Source organism: Aethalodelphis obliquidens, unplaced genomic scaffold (genome assembly GCF_003676395.1).
Source record: "Aethalodelphis obliquidens isolate GAN/ISIS:26980383/991018 unplaced genomic scaffold, ASM367639v1 scaffold23, whole genome shotgun sequence".
Lineage (NCBI taxonomy): Eukaryota > Metazoa > Chordata > Mammalia > Artiodactyla > Delphinidae > Aethalodelphis > Aethalodelphis obliquidens.
The window spans coordinates 22,516,843-22,532,121 of NW_020837967.1; the positions used below are offsets into that span (position 1 = coordinate 22,516,843).

The window sequence follows — 15,279 nt, forward strand, 5'->3', positions numbered from 1 at the left end:
TTCATCAATGATATTGGCCTGTAGTTTTCTTTCTTTGTGACATCTTTATCTGGTTTTGGTATCAGGGTGATGGTGGCCTCGTAGAATGAGTTTGGGAGTGTTCCTCCCTCTGCTATATTTTGGAAGAGTTTGAGAAAGATAGGTGTTAGCTCTTCTCTAAATGATTGATAGAATTTGCCTGTGAAGCCATCTGGTCCTGGGTTTTAGTTTGTTGGAAGATTTTTAATCACAGTTTCAATTTCAGTGCTTGTGATTGGTCTGTTTATATTTTCTGTTTCTTCCTGGTTCAGTCTCGGAAGGTTGTGCATTTCTAAGAATTTGTCCATTTCTTCCAGGTTGTCCATTTTATTGGCCTATAGTTGCTTGTAGTAATCTCATGATCCTTTGTATTTCTGCAGTGTCTGTTGTTACTTCTCCGTTTTCATTTCTAATTCTGTTGATTTGAGTCTTCTCCCTTTTTTTCTTGATGAGTCTGGCTAATGGTTTATGAATTTTGTTTATCTTCTCAAAGAACCAGCTTTTAGTTTTATTGCTATCGTTTATTGCTATCTTTGCTATCATTTCCTTCATTTCTTTTACATTTATTTCTGATCTGATCTTTATGATTTCTTTCCTTCTGCTAACTTTGGGGTTTTTTGTTCTCCTGCCTCTAATTGCTTTAGGTGTAAGGTTAGGTTGTTTATTTGAGATGTTTCTTGTTTCTTGAGGTAGGATTGTATTGCTATAAACTTCCCTCTTAGAACTGCTTTTGCTGCATCCCACAGGTTTTGGGTCATTGTGTTTTCATTGTCAGTTGTTTCTAGGTATTTTCTGATTTCCTCTTTGATTTCTTCAGTGATCTCTTGGTTATTTAGTAGCATATTGTTTAGCTTCCATATGTTTGTAGTTTTTACAGGTTTTTTCCCTGTAATTGATATCTAGTGTCATAACATTGTGGTCAGAAAAGATACTTGATACGATTTCACTTTTCTTAAAATTACCAAGGCTTGATTTGTGACCCAAGATATGATCTATCCTGGAGAATGTTCCATGAGCACTTGAGAAGAAAGTGTATTCTGCTGTTTTTGGATGGAATGTCCTATAAATATCAATTAAGTCCATCTTGTTTAATGTATCATTTAAATCTTGTGTTTCCTTATTTATTTTCATTTTGTTTGATCTGTCCATTGGTGAAAGTGGGGTGTTAAAGTCCCCTTCCATGATTGTGTTACTATCGATTTCCCCTTTTATGGCTGTTAGCATTTGCCTTATGTATTGAGGTGCTCCTGTGTTGGGTGCATAAATATTTACAGTTGTTATATCTTCTTGGATTGATCCCTTGATCATTATGTAGTGTCCTTCTTTGTCTCTTATAATAGTCTTTATTTTAAAGTCTATTTTGTCTGATACGAGAATTGCTACTCCAGCCTGCTTTTGATTTGCATTTGCATGGAATATCTTTTTCCATCCCCTCACTTTCAGTCTGTATGTGTCCCTAGGTCTGAAGTGGGTCACTTGTAGACAGCATATATATGGGTCTTGTTTTCGTATCCATTCAGCCAGTCTATGTCTTTTGGTTGGAGTATTTAATGCAATTACATTTAAGGTAGTTATCGATATGTTATGTTCCTATTACCGTTTTCTTAATAGTTTTGGGTTTGTTATTGTAGGTGTTTTCCTACTCTGTGTTTGCTGCCTAGAGAAGTTCCATTAGCATTTGTTTTAAAGCTGGTTTGGTGGTGCTGAATTCTCTTCTTTTGCTTGTCTGGAAAGGTTTTAATTTCTCTGTCCAATCTGAATGAGATCCTTGCTTGGTAAAGTAATCTCATTGCAGCTTTTTCCCTTTCATCACTTTAAGTATGTCCTGCCACTCCCTTCTGGGTTGCAAAGCTTCTGCTGAAAGATCAGCTGTTCACCTTATGGGGTTTCCCTTGTATGTTATTTGTTGCTTTTCCTGTGCTGCTTTTAATATTGTTCTTTGTCTTTAATTTTTGATAGTTTGACTAATATATGTCTTAGCGTGTGTCTCCTTGGATTTATCCTGTATGGGACTCTCTGCACTTCCTAGACTTGATTGACTATTTCCTCTCCCATACTAGGGAAGTTTTCAACTATAATCTCTTCAAATATTTTCTCAGTCCCTTTCTTTTTCTCTTCTTCTTCTAGGACCCCTATAATTTGAATGATGGTGCATTTAATATTGTCCCAGAGGTCTCTGAGAGTGTCCTCAATTCTTTTCATTCTTTTTCTTTATTTTGCTCTGAGGTAGTTATTGCCAGTATTTTATCCTCCAAGTCACTAATCTGTTCTTCTGCCTCAGTTAGTCTGCTATTGATTCCTTCTAGAGAATTTTTACTTTCGTTTATTGTGGTGTTCGTCATTGTTTGTTTGTTCTTTAGTTCTTCTAGGTCCTTGTTAAACATTTCTTGTATTTTCTCCATTCTATTTCCAAGATTTCGGATCATCCTTACTATCATTACTCTGAGTTCTTTTTCAGGTAGACTGCCTATTTCCTCTTCTTTTGTTTGGTCTGGTGGGTTTTTACCTTGCTCCTTCATCTGCTGCATGTTTCTCTGTCTTCTCATTTTGCTTAACTTACTGTGATTGGGGGTCTCCTTTTCACTGCCTGCAGGTTCATAGTTCCTGTTGTTTTTGGTGTCTGCCCCCAGTGGGTAAGGTTGGTTCAGTGCGTTGTATAGGCTCCCTCGTGGAGGGGACTGGTGCCTTTGTTCTGGTGGATGAGGCTGGATCTTGTCTTTCTGGTGGGCAGGTCCAAGTTTGGTGGTGTGTTTTGGGGTATCTGTGATCTTATTATGATTTTAGGCAGGCTCTCTGGTAATGAGTGGGGTTGTGTTCCTGTGTGGCTAGTTGTTTGGCATGGGGTGTCCAGCACTGTAGCTTGCTGGTCGTTGAGTGGATGTGGATCTTAACGTTGAGATGGAGGTCTCTGGGAGAGCTTTCACCAATTGATATTACGCGGGGCTGGGAGGTCTCTGGTGGACCAATGTCCTGAACTCGGCTCTCCCACCTCCAAGGCCTAGGCCTGACACCCGGCCAAAGCACCAAGACCCTGTCAGCCACATGGCTCAGAAGAAAAGGGAGAAAAAAAAAGAAGAAATAAAATAAAATAAAATTAAAGGGATTAAAATTAAAATTTTTTTAAGTATTATTAAAATTAAAAAGCAATTAAAAAATAAGAGAGCAAGCAAACCAATAAACAAATCCACCAATGATAACAAGTGCTAAAATCTAAACTAAGATAGACATATAGATCAGAAACTAGTCAGTCGCATACAGCAACCCCAAGTGTACAGTTGCTCCCAAAGTCCACCTCCTCGATTTTGGGATGAGTCGTTGTCTATTCATGTATTCCACAGATGCAGGGTACTTCAAGTTCGTTGTGGAGGTTTAATCCGCTGCTCCTGAGGCTGCTGGGAGAGATTTCCCTTTCTCTTCTTTGTTTGCACAGCTCCCGGGGCTCAGCTTTGGATTTGGACCTGCCTCTGCGTGTAGGTCACCTGAGGGCGTCTGTTCTTCCCTCAGACAGGAACGGGTTAAAGGAGCCGCTGATTCGGGGGCTCTGGCTCACTCAGGCCTGGGGGAGGGAGGGGCACGGAGTGCGGGGCGAGCCTGCGGCGGCAGAGGCTGGAGCGACATTGCACCAGCCTGAGGCGCGCCGTGCGTTCTCCCGGGGAAGTTGTCCCTGGATCCCGGGACCCTGGCAGTGGCGGGCTGCACAGGCTCCCCGGAAGGGGGTTGTGGATAGTGACCTGTGCTCACACACAGGCTTCTTGGTGGCGGCAGCAGCCTTAGCGTCTCATGCCCGTCTCTGGGGTCCACGCTTTTAGCCGCGGTGGTTCGCACCCGTCTCTGGAGCTCCTTTAAGCAGCGCTCTTAATCCCCTCTCCTGCGCACCAGGAAACAATGGTCTCTTGTCTCTGTGGCAGGTCCAGACTTTTCCCCGGACTCCCTCCCGGCCAGCCGTGGCGCACTAACCCCCTGCAGGCTGTGTTCACGCCGCCAACCCCAGTCCTCTCCTGGCGCTCCAACCGAAGCCCGAGTCTCAGCTCCCAGCCCTGCCCGCTCCGGCGGGTGAGCAGACAAGCCTCTTGGGCTGGTGAGTGCCGGTTGGCACCGATCCTCCGTGCGGGAATCTCCCCGCTTTGCCCTCCTCACCCCTGTTGCTGCGCTCTCCTCCGTGGTTCTGAGCTTCCCCCTCCGCCACCCGCAGCCTCTGCCCGCGAAGGGCCTCCTAGTGTGTGGAAACCTTTCCTCCTTCACAGCTCCCTCCCACTGGTGCAGGTCCCGTCCCTATCCTTTTGTGTGTGTTTATTCTTTTTCCTTTTGCCCAACCCAGGTACGTGGGGAGTTTCTTGCCTTTTGAGAGGTCTGATGTCTTCTGCCAGCGTTCAGTAGGTGTTCTGTAGGAGTTGTTCCACATGTAGATGTATTTTGGGGAGGAAGGTGATTTACACATTTTACTCCTCCGCCATCTTGAAGGTCCTCATTGTTTTTTTAATCTCTAAAAGTACTTTGACTGAAAGTGCTTTGTGTGCTTCATATGTTTTTAAAATTTTTTCATAAGACTGTGACTTTTCTTCTATTCCTGATTTTTTTTTTTTTTTGGTCTCAGCATGTTATATTTAAATCATTAGCAGTTTTTTTTCTCTAGACCATTTTCCTCTCAGGGAAAAATTGATTTCAGGGACTGTGCATCAAGACTAGTCATACTTTTTCTGAATGAGTCTTTAATTTGATCTTCTGGTTGCTGTGAGTTGAATAACAACCTCATTTCACATCAGCTGCCTTGACGGCCTCAAGAGCCTCTTTGATGAACCCCCAGGTCCTCTCTAGCTCCCGTGCCCTGCATTGTCCTCATCTTTGGTGAACTTAGAATAAACTTAGAATCAAGTCCAAAACGTTTATCGTGGCCCATTAGCTCCACATCAGCTGGCTTTGCCACGGACAGTGTTGTCTAGTTCTTAAGGGTCTGAGGTTCACGCTCCATCCCTCTCCTTGCTCGCTGTGTGACCCTGGAAACAATCCTTAATCTCCCTCTGCCTCAGTTTACTCATCTTTAAAATGGGAACATAATAGTATCTACATCATAGAGGTTTATTATTCTTATATTGAAGTATAGTTGATTTATAATATTGTGTTAGTTTCAGGTATATAGCAAAGTGATTCAGTTATATATATTGTGTATATTTCAGATTCTTTTCCATAATAGGTTATTACAAGATGTTGAATATAGTTCCCTGTGCTCTATGGTAAATCCTTACTGCTTATCTGTTTTATATATAGTAGTTTGTATCTGTTAATCTCATGTTCCCAATTTATCTCCCCCCACACCTTTCCCCTTTGTTAGCCACATCATAGAGTTTTTCTAAGGATGAAGTGAATGGATGCATAGAAAGGGCTTAGAAGGGCACCTGGTATGGAGAAGACACTTAGTAAGTCTTAGCTTCTCTCCTCTTCTTCCCTCTCTTGCCCCCCACCAGCCCCTCACCACACTCTCCTCCTTTCAGCTCATTTTAGCTGAAGGAGCTTTACACCTACTCTTCCTAACACCTGGAAATTTCCTTTCTCCATTCTCACATGATTCATTCCTATTTATTCTTCAGTCTCTGCTTAACTGTCACTTCCCAGATCCAGGGGGCGGAGTGGTGAAGGCAGGGACATTATCCGCTGCATCATTCTCAATGCCCAGCCTAAGCTTGGAACAGCACTCTACAGTGTGTCTGCTAACAGCAGACAGCTAGGGTGTCCAAGTGTTCTAGCCCTTAACCAACATCAGGTGCAGTCTTTTGGCCACGCCATGCGGGGATCTTAGCTCCCCAACTAGGGATTGAACCTGTGCCCCCTGCAGTGGAAGGTGAAGTCTTAACCACTGGACCACCAGGGAAGTCCCCGTCAGGAGCGGTTTTGAAGCTGTTGTTTGGAGAGGCAGTTTTGAAGCCTGTCCCCCCACTAACGGCGCTACCTAGCACTCGCCTGCTGTTGGCACTTGAGTCCAGCTCCCTTCCCCTTCAAAAAGGCCATTTTACCCCTAAGCTGAGATTTCCCTTTTCCAAGTTGCCTTTATACAGTGAAATTTTTGAATGAATAAAATTAAAATGTTGATTTCATTTAAGAAGTTCATTTTTAGTAGCAACATCATTCCTGTCTTGTTTTTAGGTGCCCTTTTTTGTGATTCTTCTCTCTCCTTTTGCTCTCTTTTTATTTAAATAACTTTTATTGCTTTCTTTTTCTCTTTGCAAGAGGAATACATGTCACTCTAGAAAATTCCTCACTACTGATTTGTTATGTTGTACTTACACTTTCCCTGTAAGTGATCTAAAACTTTTGGGGAACAAGTTAGAGATAGAAATACATCACTATGAAGAAATAATAAAGCAAAAGAGGTGTGAGTTACCTACTTAAACATTTATCTGTTATCAAAATTGCATTTCCTGGGCTTCCCTGGTGGCGCAGTGGTTGAGAGTCTGCCTGCCGATGCAGGGGACACGGGTTCGTGCCCCGGTCCAGGAAGATCCCACATGCCGCGGAGCGGCTGGGCCCGTGGGCCATGGCTGCTGAGTCTGCGCGTCCAGAGCCTGTACTCCGAAAGGGGGGGGCCAAAAAAGGGAGGGGCCCGGGTAACCGAAAAAAAAAAAAAAAAAAAAAAATTGCATTTCCTTATTTATTTGGCGTGCACGGTGAGGATATAAAGTTGTTTTGGCGGCTGGCATAAGCTGTGGGGAACTACGCAGCAGGCCTGCTATTTTTACTTTTTATTTTTTATGTGTTGTATTTCTTTCTTTTAAAATTAATTAATTAAGTTTTTGGCTGTGTTGGGTCTTCATTGCTGTGCTCAGGCTTTCTCTAGTTGCGGCGAGTGGCGGCTACTCTTCATTGTGGTGCATGGGCTTCTCATTGCCGTGGCTTCTCTTGTTGCGGAGCATGGGCTTCTAGGCACACGAGCTTCAGTAGTTGTGGCACACTGGCTCAGTACTTGTGGCTCTTGGACTCTAGAGAGTAGGCTCAGTAGTTGCAGCACACAGGCTTAGTTGCTCCACAGCATGTGGGATCTTCCTGGACCAGGGTTCGAACCCACGTCCCCTGCATTGGCAGGCGGACCAGGGAAGTCCTCTACTTTTTACAGGGCAACGTGAGCCTTTAAGGAAGTGAGTAGATTGCTCTCTTTGTGTTGATATCTTTTACAGATTTTGCACAAGTAAATATAATTTTCCTCAAATAGAAACCCTGACAACTAACAGCAACAATAAAAAGAATTCCAGCTATAAGTGGAAATTTTAAAAATAATAATTTGGAGGGGAACTAATCATGGAGCCGAAGGGAATAGTATTGAATACATGAAGGTTTATGTGACTGGAGGATAAACTTGCTGGTCTGTTCTAATGACCAAATGAATTCTTGACATCCTTAGCTCTACCCTGCCCTTTGGGAGGCCAACAGAGCTTTCCAGCTCATAGTTATAATGCTTCTTACTTGGAAAGAGGACAGCAGAGACCCTAAACTAGTCCCCAAATCTAAACTAGTCCCTAATGAGCCGTGGAGAAATGTGAGGCTGATTTTACCAAATACACATGGATTAGGGCTTTTGTATTTCATTAAAAATGAACCCTAGCTAAGAATTCGTTGTTTGTACCAACAGCTCTTATCCTCAGATATTACGACTCCCAATGACTGTTTAAAAAATGTTATTGTGTCACTTCTTAGATTGCACTTCCTGGCTTTGAAACAATGCTGAATTTGCAGTCATCCTCAAAAGCCCAAATTATATGCTTTGTTCCTCATATTGACAAAGGAATTTGGATCTTCATTTGAACACCTTGATCTACTATGAGAGGTGAAGGAGAGTGCTCTAAGACTTGACACACTCTAAGAAACGTATTTTCTATATTGATTTTTTTTTGGTAAAGTAAGAGATACAATTGATGCAAGTGAGCATCTGAGTTTAAAAACAGATGATATTATGATTGTTAAAATAATAGTAATTAGCATATATTTTTCTCTCTTGAATGTAATTTATCAGAATGATTCCTTTCTCTGTCTGCCTTACTTCATTAAGTATGATAATCTCTAGGTCCATCCATGTTGCTGCAAGTGGCATTATTTTTTTCTTTTTTTTATAAATTATTTTTTATGGCTGAGTAATATTCCATTGTCATATGATATCACTTATGTGTGGAATCTAATTTTAAAAACAACACAAATGAACTTATTTACAAAACAGAAACAGACTCACAGATCTCAAAATCAAACTTATGGTTACCAAAGGGGAAACGTAGGGGGAAGGGATAAATTATGAAATTGGGATTAACAGATACACACTACTGTATATAAAATAGATAACTAACAAGGACCTACTGAGCCCAGGGACCTACTAGAGCACAGGGAACTCTACTCAATATTCTGTAATAATCTATATGGGAAAAGAATCTGAAAAGGAATGAAAAAAAAAAAAAAAAATATATATATATATATATATATATATATATATATATATATATAAAACTGAATCACTTTGCTGTACACCTGAATTGACAAAACATTATAAATCAACTATATTCCAGTTAAAAAAAAAAGATTCCTACTCATGCCACTGTGACATCTAAGTTTGATAAGGAAGTTTCTAAGGGTTATGGTTCCTAACATTTATTTATGAATGATTCATACCAGAAGCAAATAATATCTCATCAAGAATTTATTTTTTACTTGATAAATATACTCAATTCACACTTAAAATTTAAAAATAATTAATTGTATAGAAAGAAAACTGAGGTTTGTCCTTTAAACAACTCCTACTTATAGTAAGCAAGCCTTTTATTAGTCATTAATCATAATAACTTATTTGTTTTAAAATGTTTTCACTTCAGCTCAGTACATCTCAGCAACTTTTATTGACTTTGTGTCTTTAACCTTTAGAGCTATTCCATCTAATGACTCCCTTTAAATTTTGTCTTATCAAGTAATGTGGCAGCTCAGCACATTTGCTGAGTAAGCTTTGTCAAGACCTGAGAAATTCCTTAGCAATGAAAACGGTGCTTAAGTGTTCAAATATTTGGAAAATAATGTGCTAGTCCTTTCATGTAGAAAAATCATACCATCAACAGTTAGTAAGTTCTGCGATTTGAGCTTCCTTCATAACCCCAACCTCAACACCCATGTGTATACAGAGAGCCACACACATTCCCTTTCTCTCTCTCTCTCCCTCTTTCTCTCTCTCTCTGTCTCTCTGTCTCTCTCTCTCTGTCTCACACACACACACACACACTCACTCACTTTATGATGTTAATGAGGAAATGCCCTACTCATTCAGATGCCTGACATGTTGACCAGCCACAGCTTCATGGTCACAAATGAGATACTTTAGTCTAACCCATCGCACTGACGAGTTCAAAAACTCCGGGGGAAAGAACAGCTTAAGAATCTTGGATACAGAATGTTATCCTTCACTAAGGCTCTCTCGTGCTCTCTCATGATCATGCTCAAAAGACCCTCTTAGCACCAGACTCTAAGCTTGGCGATCTGGGTTGTAGTGATCTCTGTGGGCGTCTAATAAAATAAGATTGGACCATTGAACTTTTGATTCATTTGATTTTATGATATGTATCTGTTTTATAATTAGCATGTGATGTATTGCCTCTAGAAAGTGCTAGCAGCCATAAAGTTAAGGGATTGTCAATTGGGGTCAAACAAGTCTGGGCGTGAATTCCAGCTCTGCCCATTCCTAACTGTGTATTTGAATTTAGGCATCATTTCACCTCTTGTACTCCAGTTTCCATATTTATCGAATGGGATAGTAATCCCTATCTCTCACCTTTTTATCTGAGGATTAAATGAGATAATGTGTGAAAGTGCTTACTTAGCTCAGTAACCAGTAATGGCTATTATTCTGAAATGGTAAAAATGACTTGGGATCCATACCCAGGGAAATACAAAGACACAAAGAGCCTTCTCTGCCTCTGTTTTTTTTGCACTGTGCTACTCATTGCTATCTTGAAATTCCATGTGTGAAACAGACCTCAAATAAGAGAACACTTAAATTTCATTTTTAAATTTAAATAAAAATTTAAATATCTCACTTTAAATAAAAATTTAAAAATCACAGTTAAATAAAAATTTAATTTAAATAACAATTAAAATTTAATTTAAATAACAATTAAAATTTTACATTTTAATTTAAATAACAATTAAAATTTAAGTAAAATTGAAAGAAAAGTTAAATTCTAAATAAAAATTTAAAATTTAAATAAAAATTTAAATAAAATTAGAAGAAAAGTTAAATTCTAAATAAAAATTTGAAGTTAAAATGTAAATAAATCAACTTATTGCAGGTAACGAAGACAGGCACATCCACACGACCAGTTTGCAGCAAATAAAAACTGTGACGGATGAATTGAGGCAAAATGAAAACCTGACACCTTCGCAGCCAGCCGGGAGGACCCGGCTGTCATGGCTACCAGGAGCCACAACAGAGGGCTCGACTCCTCAGCTGGAGGGACCCCAAGAGCCCACCTTCAAACGGGGAATCCTGAGAATGATGTCGCAGCAGGATGTGCGCGCTGAGATCTTCCTCTGGAGCTTTCTGCTGTGGTCGGACACCATAGAAATGGTGCGGGTGGCCGGGCACCCCAAAGTGTACACGTCAGGCTGGGTCTACCCCGTCTACATCTTCAGTTTCATTTCTCTTCTTCGAATGATACTGACTCCCCGGAACCCGCTTCTGAATTCCCTGGGCATCGTGCTCCAGGATCTACCCTTTATCTTTGTTAGACTTAGTTTAATCATTGGCCTGGGAACGATCACACCCGTCTTGGGCCTTTGTAAAAATGTACTCGTGACTCTCTCTTATGTTTACTTCAATTACTTAACCAAATTCAGGATTTTCTCTCCCTTTGAGGTATCTTTTTAACAAGGAAATGTCCCATAGTCAAACCTCTTTGTTATGCACATGCACGCATTTATAATCTTTTTGGGGGGCAGGGATAAATTTTTGTGCTATAGGAAGAAATGAAGAATAGATGCTAGAGAAAAAAACTATTTTTAAAAACTGTAGCGTATCAATTTTTAAAATGTATACAAATGGTGCTAAATTTAAGCAAAGTTATAGTCTTCTAAGTTGGTTCCCCTTGATCTCTAGAAAATGTTAATAGTTAATTTTAGTTACGTATTCTGCACTTTTTCTAAAAGCACCCTTCAATAAAGCCTCTTAAAAATTAGAACATGTTTTCCCACTAAGTTAGTCCAAGAATGAAATTTTTTTATTGTTTATATAAAGTGCATCACAAGAATTAATTAGTTAAAATTAATTTTAGGAAATACACTTGTAATTATGGAATAATGTTTAGATTCTTTAAAAACATTTGAATTGTAGTTTTAGGGTCTCCTTCAAATATGGAATTATGCTCCTTATTCTGCTGTGACAAGCGACTTTTATGTAATCAATTGGTTTCAGCATAGAAAGCAGTAAATTTAGTTTCAGACATTTGACTCAGTTTAATATAATGAAGTCAAGGTACACCAGTAAGACCTAGATAAAGTTTTATAATAGGAAGCCATTAATTGAAGAGGGAGATTTCAAAGTAGAAGAATATTTTATTTGCGGAATTGGATACCATCATGAAAACAGTCAGGTACAAGCCCTGTTTAAAATTAGAAGTTCAACTTACAAATATAACAGCAAATGCATTAGTGTCTTATGTGATAATAAATAATGGTTATCCTGATGTTAAATAATTAGATACAGAATTATGCGATTTGCTTTCCTATGTTGGGATGCTCTCAGATACTCATAGCAGGGGCTAGCCATTCTGCATACATTTTCAGATGCTAGAAAGATTTCTGAGAGGCTTATGTGTGCAGAGTAATGTTTAACATAGGCATTCTCTGCAGTGATCTGTGATAACAAATAGCCTAAAGAATGGATAACTGAACTTGCCTGCCACTCCACCAAATCCCCCAATCTCACTCTCCCCTTATGCTTTATGGTTTTTCCTTACACCATAAGAGGAGATCTATTCACAGTTGTTGAAAGCTTAGCTTCTGGCTTTATGACTTGGGGCGAAATCTTTGACTACTGTAAACCCCAGTTTCCACATCTAAAAGATGAGTATATTACTAATACTTTAATAGGGTTAAATAGTACTTTATAGGATTGAGAGGATTAACCGAGATAGGGAATGTTCTCATTACCTTGTCTGGTGAACTATAATAACCCAATGAATACTGAGTATTTTAATTGTACCCTAAGGAGAAACAGGTAGCTTAAAGCATTGTTTAAATTTTCCTGTTTTATTCTTTTCTGTGTTCTACTTACCCTCTGGGAATAATAATTTAAATCATGCATTTGTGAAAAGTAAAATATAAAATCTTCAGATTACCTCAGACCATAATTTTTCATCAAGTAGTATTATGTCCAGAAGTGAGTAATCCACTGAATATACAGATTAAAGTTGAAGTATATAAGTATTCATTCATCAGGCATTGGAGTGTCCCTCCTATGAGTTCTCATAGAACCCTAACTATAGCACTTTTTTAAGACTTTCATTATGTGTTTTACTTTTCTGAGTTCCCCATTAATCTTTAAATTCCTTAAAGAAAGGCCCAAGGATATCTTGTTTAACAATGTATCTTTATCTTCTTCTGTCAATCCCACAGAAACTTACAATACTTATAATTCTAAAAAAATTATCATATAAATAATTTCTTTCAAGTCATACCATGATAATCTTCTTTATGAAGAAGAATTTATAACCAAGTAGTTGACTCTAATATCCTTAAATATGAAAATATTTTACATACATTTATATTTATCTTTGTATTGGAATTTATAGAGTGAAAAATGCTCAGATAAGCTGAAAAGTATTACTTATTTGAGTTTAGGATGCATTTTGTATCTAATATTTGAATATGAATATGCCTGATATTTTGGAAAGTGGCAACACTTTGTATAAATAATGAAGGCGTATACAAAAGGCTCCATGTAGGAGGAAAATTATTGAGTATGTAGTTTAATTTAATAGTTTACTAAGGGTGTACACATGTATATAAAGTTCAAGTCTATGATATTTAATAGGCATTGCAGCAAATTTGAATGAAACATTGGTAGTTCTACACTGTGTGATTAAATGTTATGCTATTAAAATTATATTGTAATTCTCATTGCTTCTAATGATTTTTGGTATTAAGACCCATGTAGCTTTTGTGTCCTTATAAAAAGTTATGAAGTTAACTTAACATATAGATTAAAATTAAATGGATGGAGAAAAATATACCATGCTAACATTAAGAAGAAAGTAGAAGTACTTATATTAATTTCAGACACACCAGACTTGAAGGTAAGGAAATTTTTCGAGGGTTAAGAAAGGCATCATTACATAATAATAAAGGAGTCAGTTCTCCAAGGAGACATAATCCTTAATGTGTATACACCTACAGAGCATCAAACCACATAAGGCAAAAACTGATAGAAATGCAGAGAAATAGATGAAACCACTATTATAGTTGGAAACTTCAACACCCCTCTCTCAGAAATGGACAGTTCCAGCAGTCAGAAAATCAGTAAAGACATAGTTGAACTCAATGACACTATCAATCAACTGGATATAATTGACATCTACAGCCTACTTCATCTGATAAAAGCAGAATATACATTCTTCTCAAGCTCACAAGGAACATTTACCAAAATAAACCACATTCTGGGGTGTAACAGAAACTAACAAATTTAAAAGAATAGAAATAATATAATGTCCGTTCTCATAATGGAATTTAATTAAAAATCAGTAACAGGTAATAGAAAAATCTCCAATTATGTGGATATTAAACTTTTCTAAATAACACATGGGTCAAAGAAGAAATCTCAAGAGAAATTAAAATATATTTTGGAGTAAATAAAAATGAAAACAAAACTTCGAAATGTGTAGAACGTAGCATAAGCAGTGCTTAGATGGAAACTTATAATATTGAATGCACATATTAGAAAAGAAAGATCTACAGTCAATAAATTAAGTTTCCACCTTGGGAAACTAGTAAAAGGAGAGCAAATGAAATGCCATGTAAGGGGAGGAAAAGAAATAATAAGAATTAGAGCAGAAATCAGTGAATTTGAAAACAGAAAATCAATAGAGAAATCAATAAAACTACAGCCTGGCTCTTTGAAAAGATTGATAAAATTGTTATGCCTCTAGCCATGCAAACTAAGAAAAAAAGAGAAGACGCAAATTAGCAACATCAGAAATTAAAGAGGGGACATCACTACAGATCTCACTGAAATTAAAAGGATAACAAAGGAATGCTATGAACAATTCTATGTCCACAAATTAGACGACCTAGACAAAGTGGATCAACTCCTTGAAAGAAGCAATCTGTCAAAACGCACACAGGAAGAAATAGATGATCTGAATAGGCCTATACCGAGTAAAGAAATTGAATCAATAATTAATATCCTTCCAAAACAGAAAGCACCAGGTACAGATGGGTTCACTGGTGAATTCTACTTAACTTTTAAGGAAGAAATTATACCATTTCTCTGCAATCTCTTTTAAGAGGACAGAAGAGGAAGGAATATTTCCTAACTCATTCCACACAGCCAGCATTATCCTAATACTAAAACCATACAAAAATATTACAAGAAAACTACAGAACAATATCTCTCATGAACATTGAGGCAAAAATCCTCAACAAAATATTAGCAAATCAAATACAAAAAGATATAAAAAGAGGGAGGCAGAGTCAAGATGGCTGCACGGAAGGATGCAGAGTTCCTGTCTCCCCACAGGTAGGGCACCTGCCGGTTGCTGTTGGGAGACCTCAGCACCCAAGGAGATGGGAGGAACCCCCGAGAGACTGGGTAGGACATGGGGGGAAGTGAGGAGGTAGGAGAAGTGGAGGCTGTACAGGACTGGTGCCCCGAGGGGTGGCTGAGAGAGGGGAGGGGTTCCCATGTCTGGAGGGACCCTGGGAGGGCTCAGAGGATAAGGGGGGAGTGTGCCTAGTATGTCCCCTGCCCAATCAGCTCTGGGAAGCCTGCTGGGCTCCTGGGCCAGGTCCTCCACCCTCTGAAGGCCCCCTCCAGCCTGCCTGGGTCCTCGGGGCCTAGGAGGGAGATGGGGGGTGGGGGAGCAGAGGAGAGGCGGATGGAGAGGGGCCCTCCAGGATCGGAGGATCAGGGGAGGTGCAGAGGGTGTTTCCCCTGACACTCGGGCCCAGGGAGCCTGGGTCCCAGACCTGGACCTGGTCCTTCACCCTCCAAGGCCAGAGGCACTCCTTGGCCCTTCCTGCACGTTGAGACTA

The 15,279-nt window shown here is 39.2% G+C and overlaps 1 protein-coding gene across 1 annotated transcript in view; it reads left to right on the forward strand.

The window, feature by feature from the left end:
• The window catches only part of TMEM236 (transmembrane protein 236), a 49,227-nt gene extending 36,078 nt beyond the window's left edge, over positions 1 to 13,149 (forward strand). Inside the window, exon 4 of the mRNA XM_027121982.1 lies at positions 10,323 to 13,149. Coding sequence (XP_026977783.1) covers positions 10,323 to 10,900 — 578 coding nt within the window. The 3' untranslated portion in view covers positions 10,901 to 13,149. The remainder of the gene's footprint in view (positions 1 to 10,322) is intronic.
• Positions 13,150 to 15,279: the final 2,130 nt, after the last annotated feature.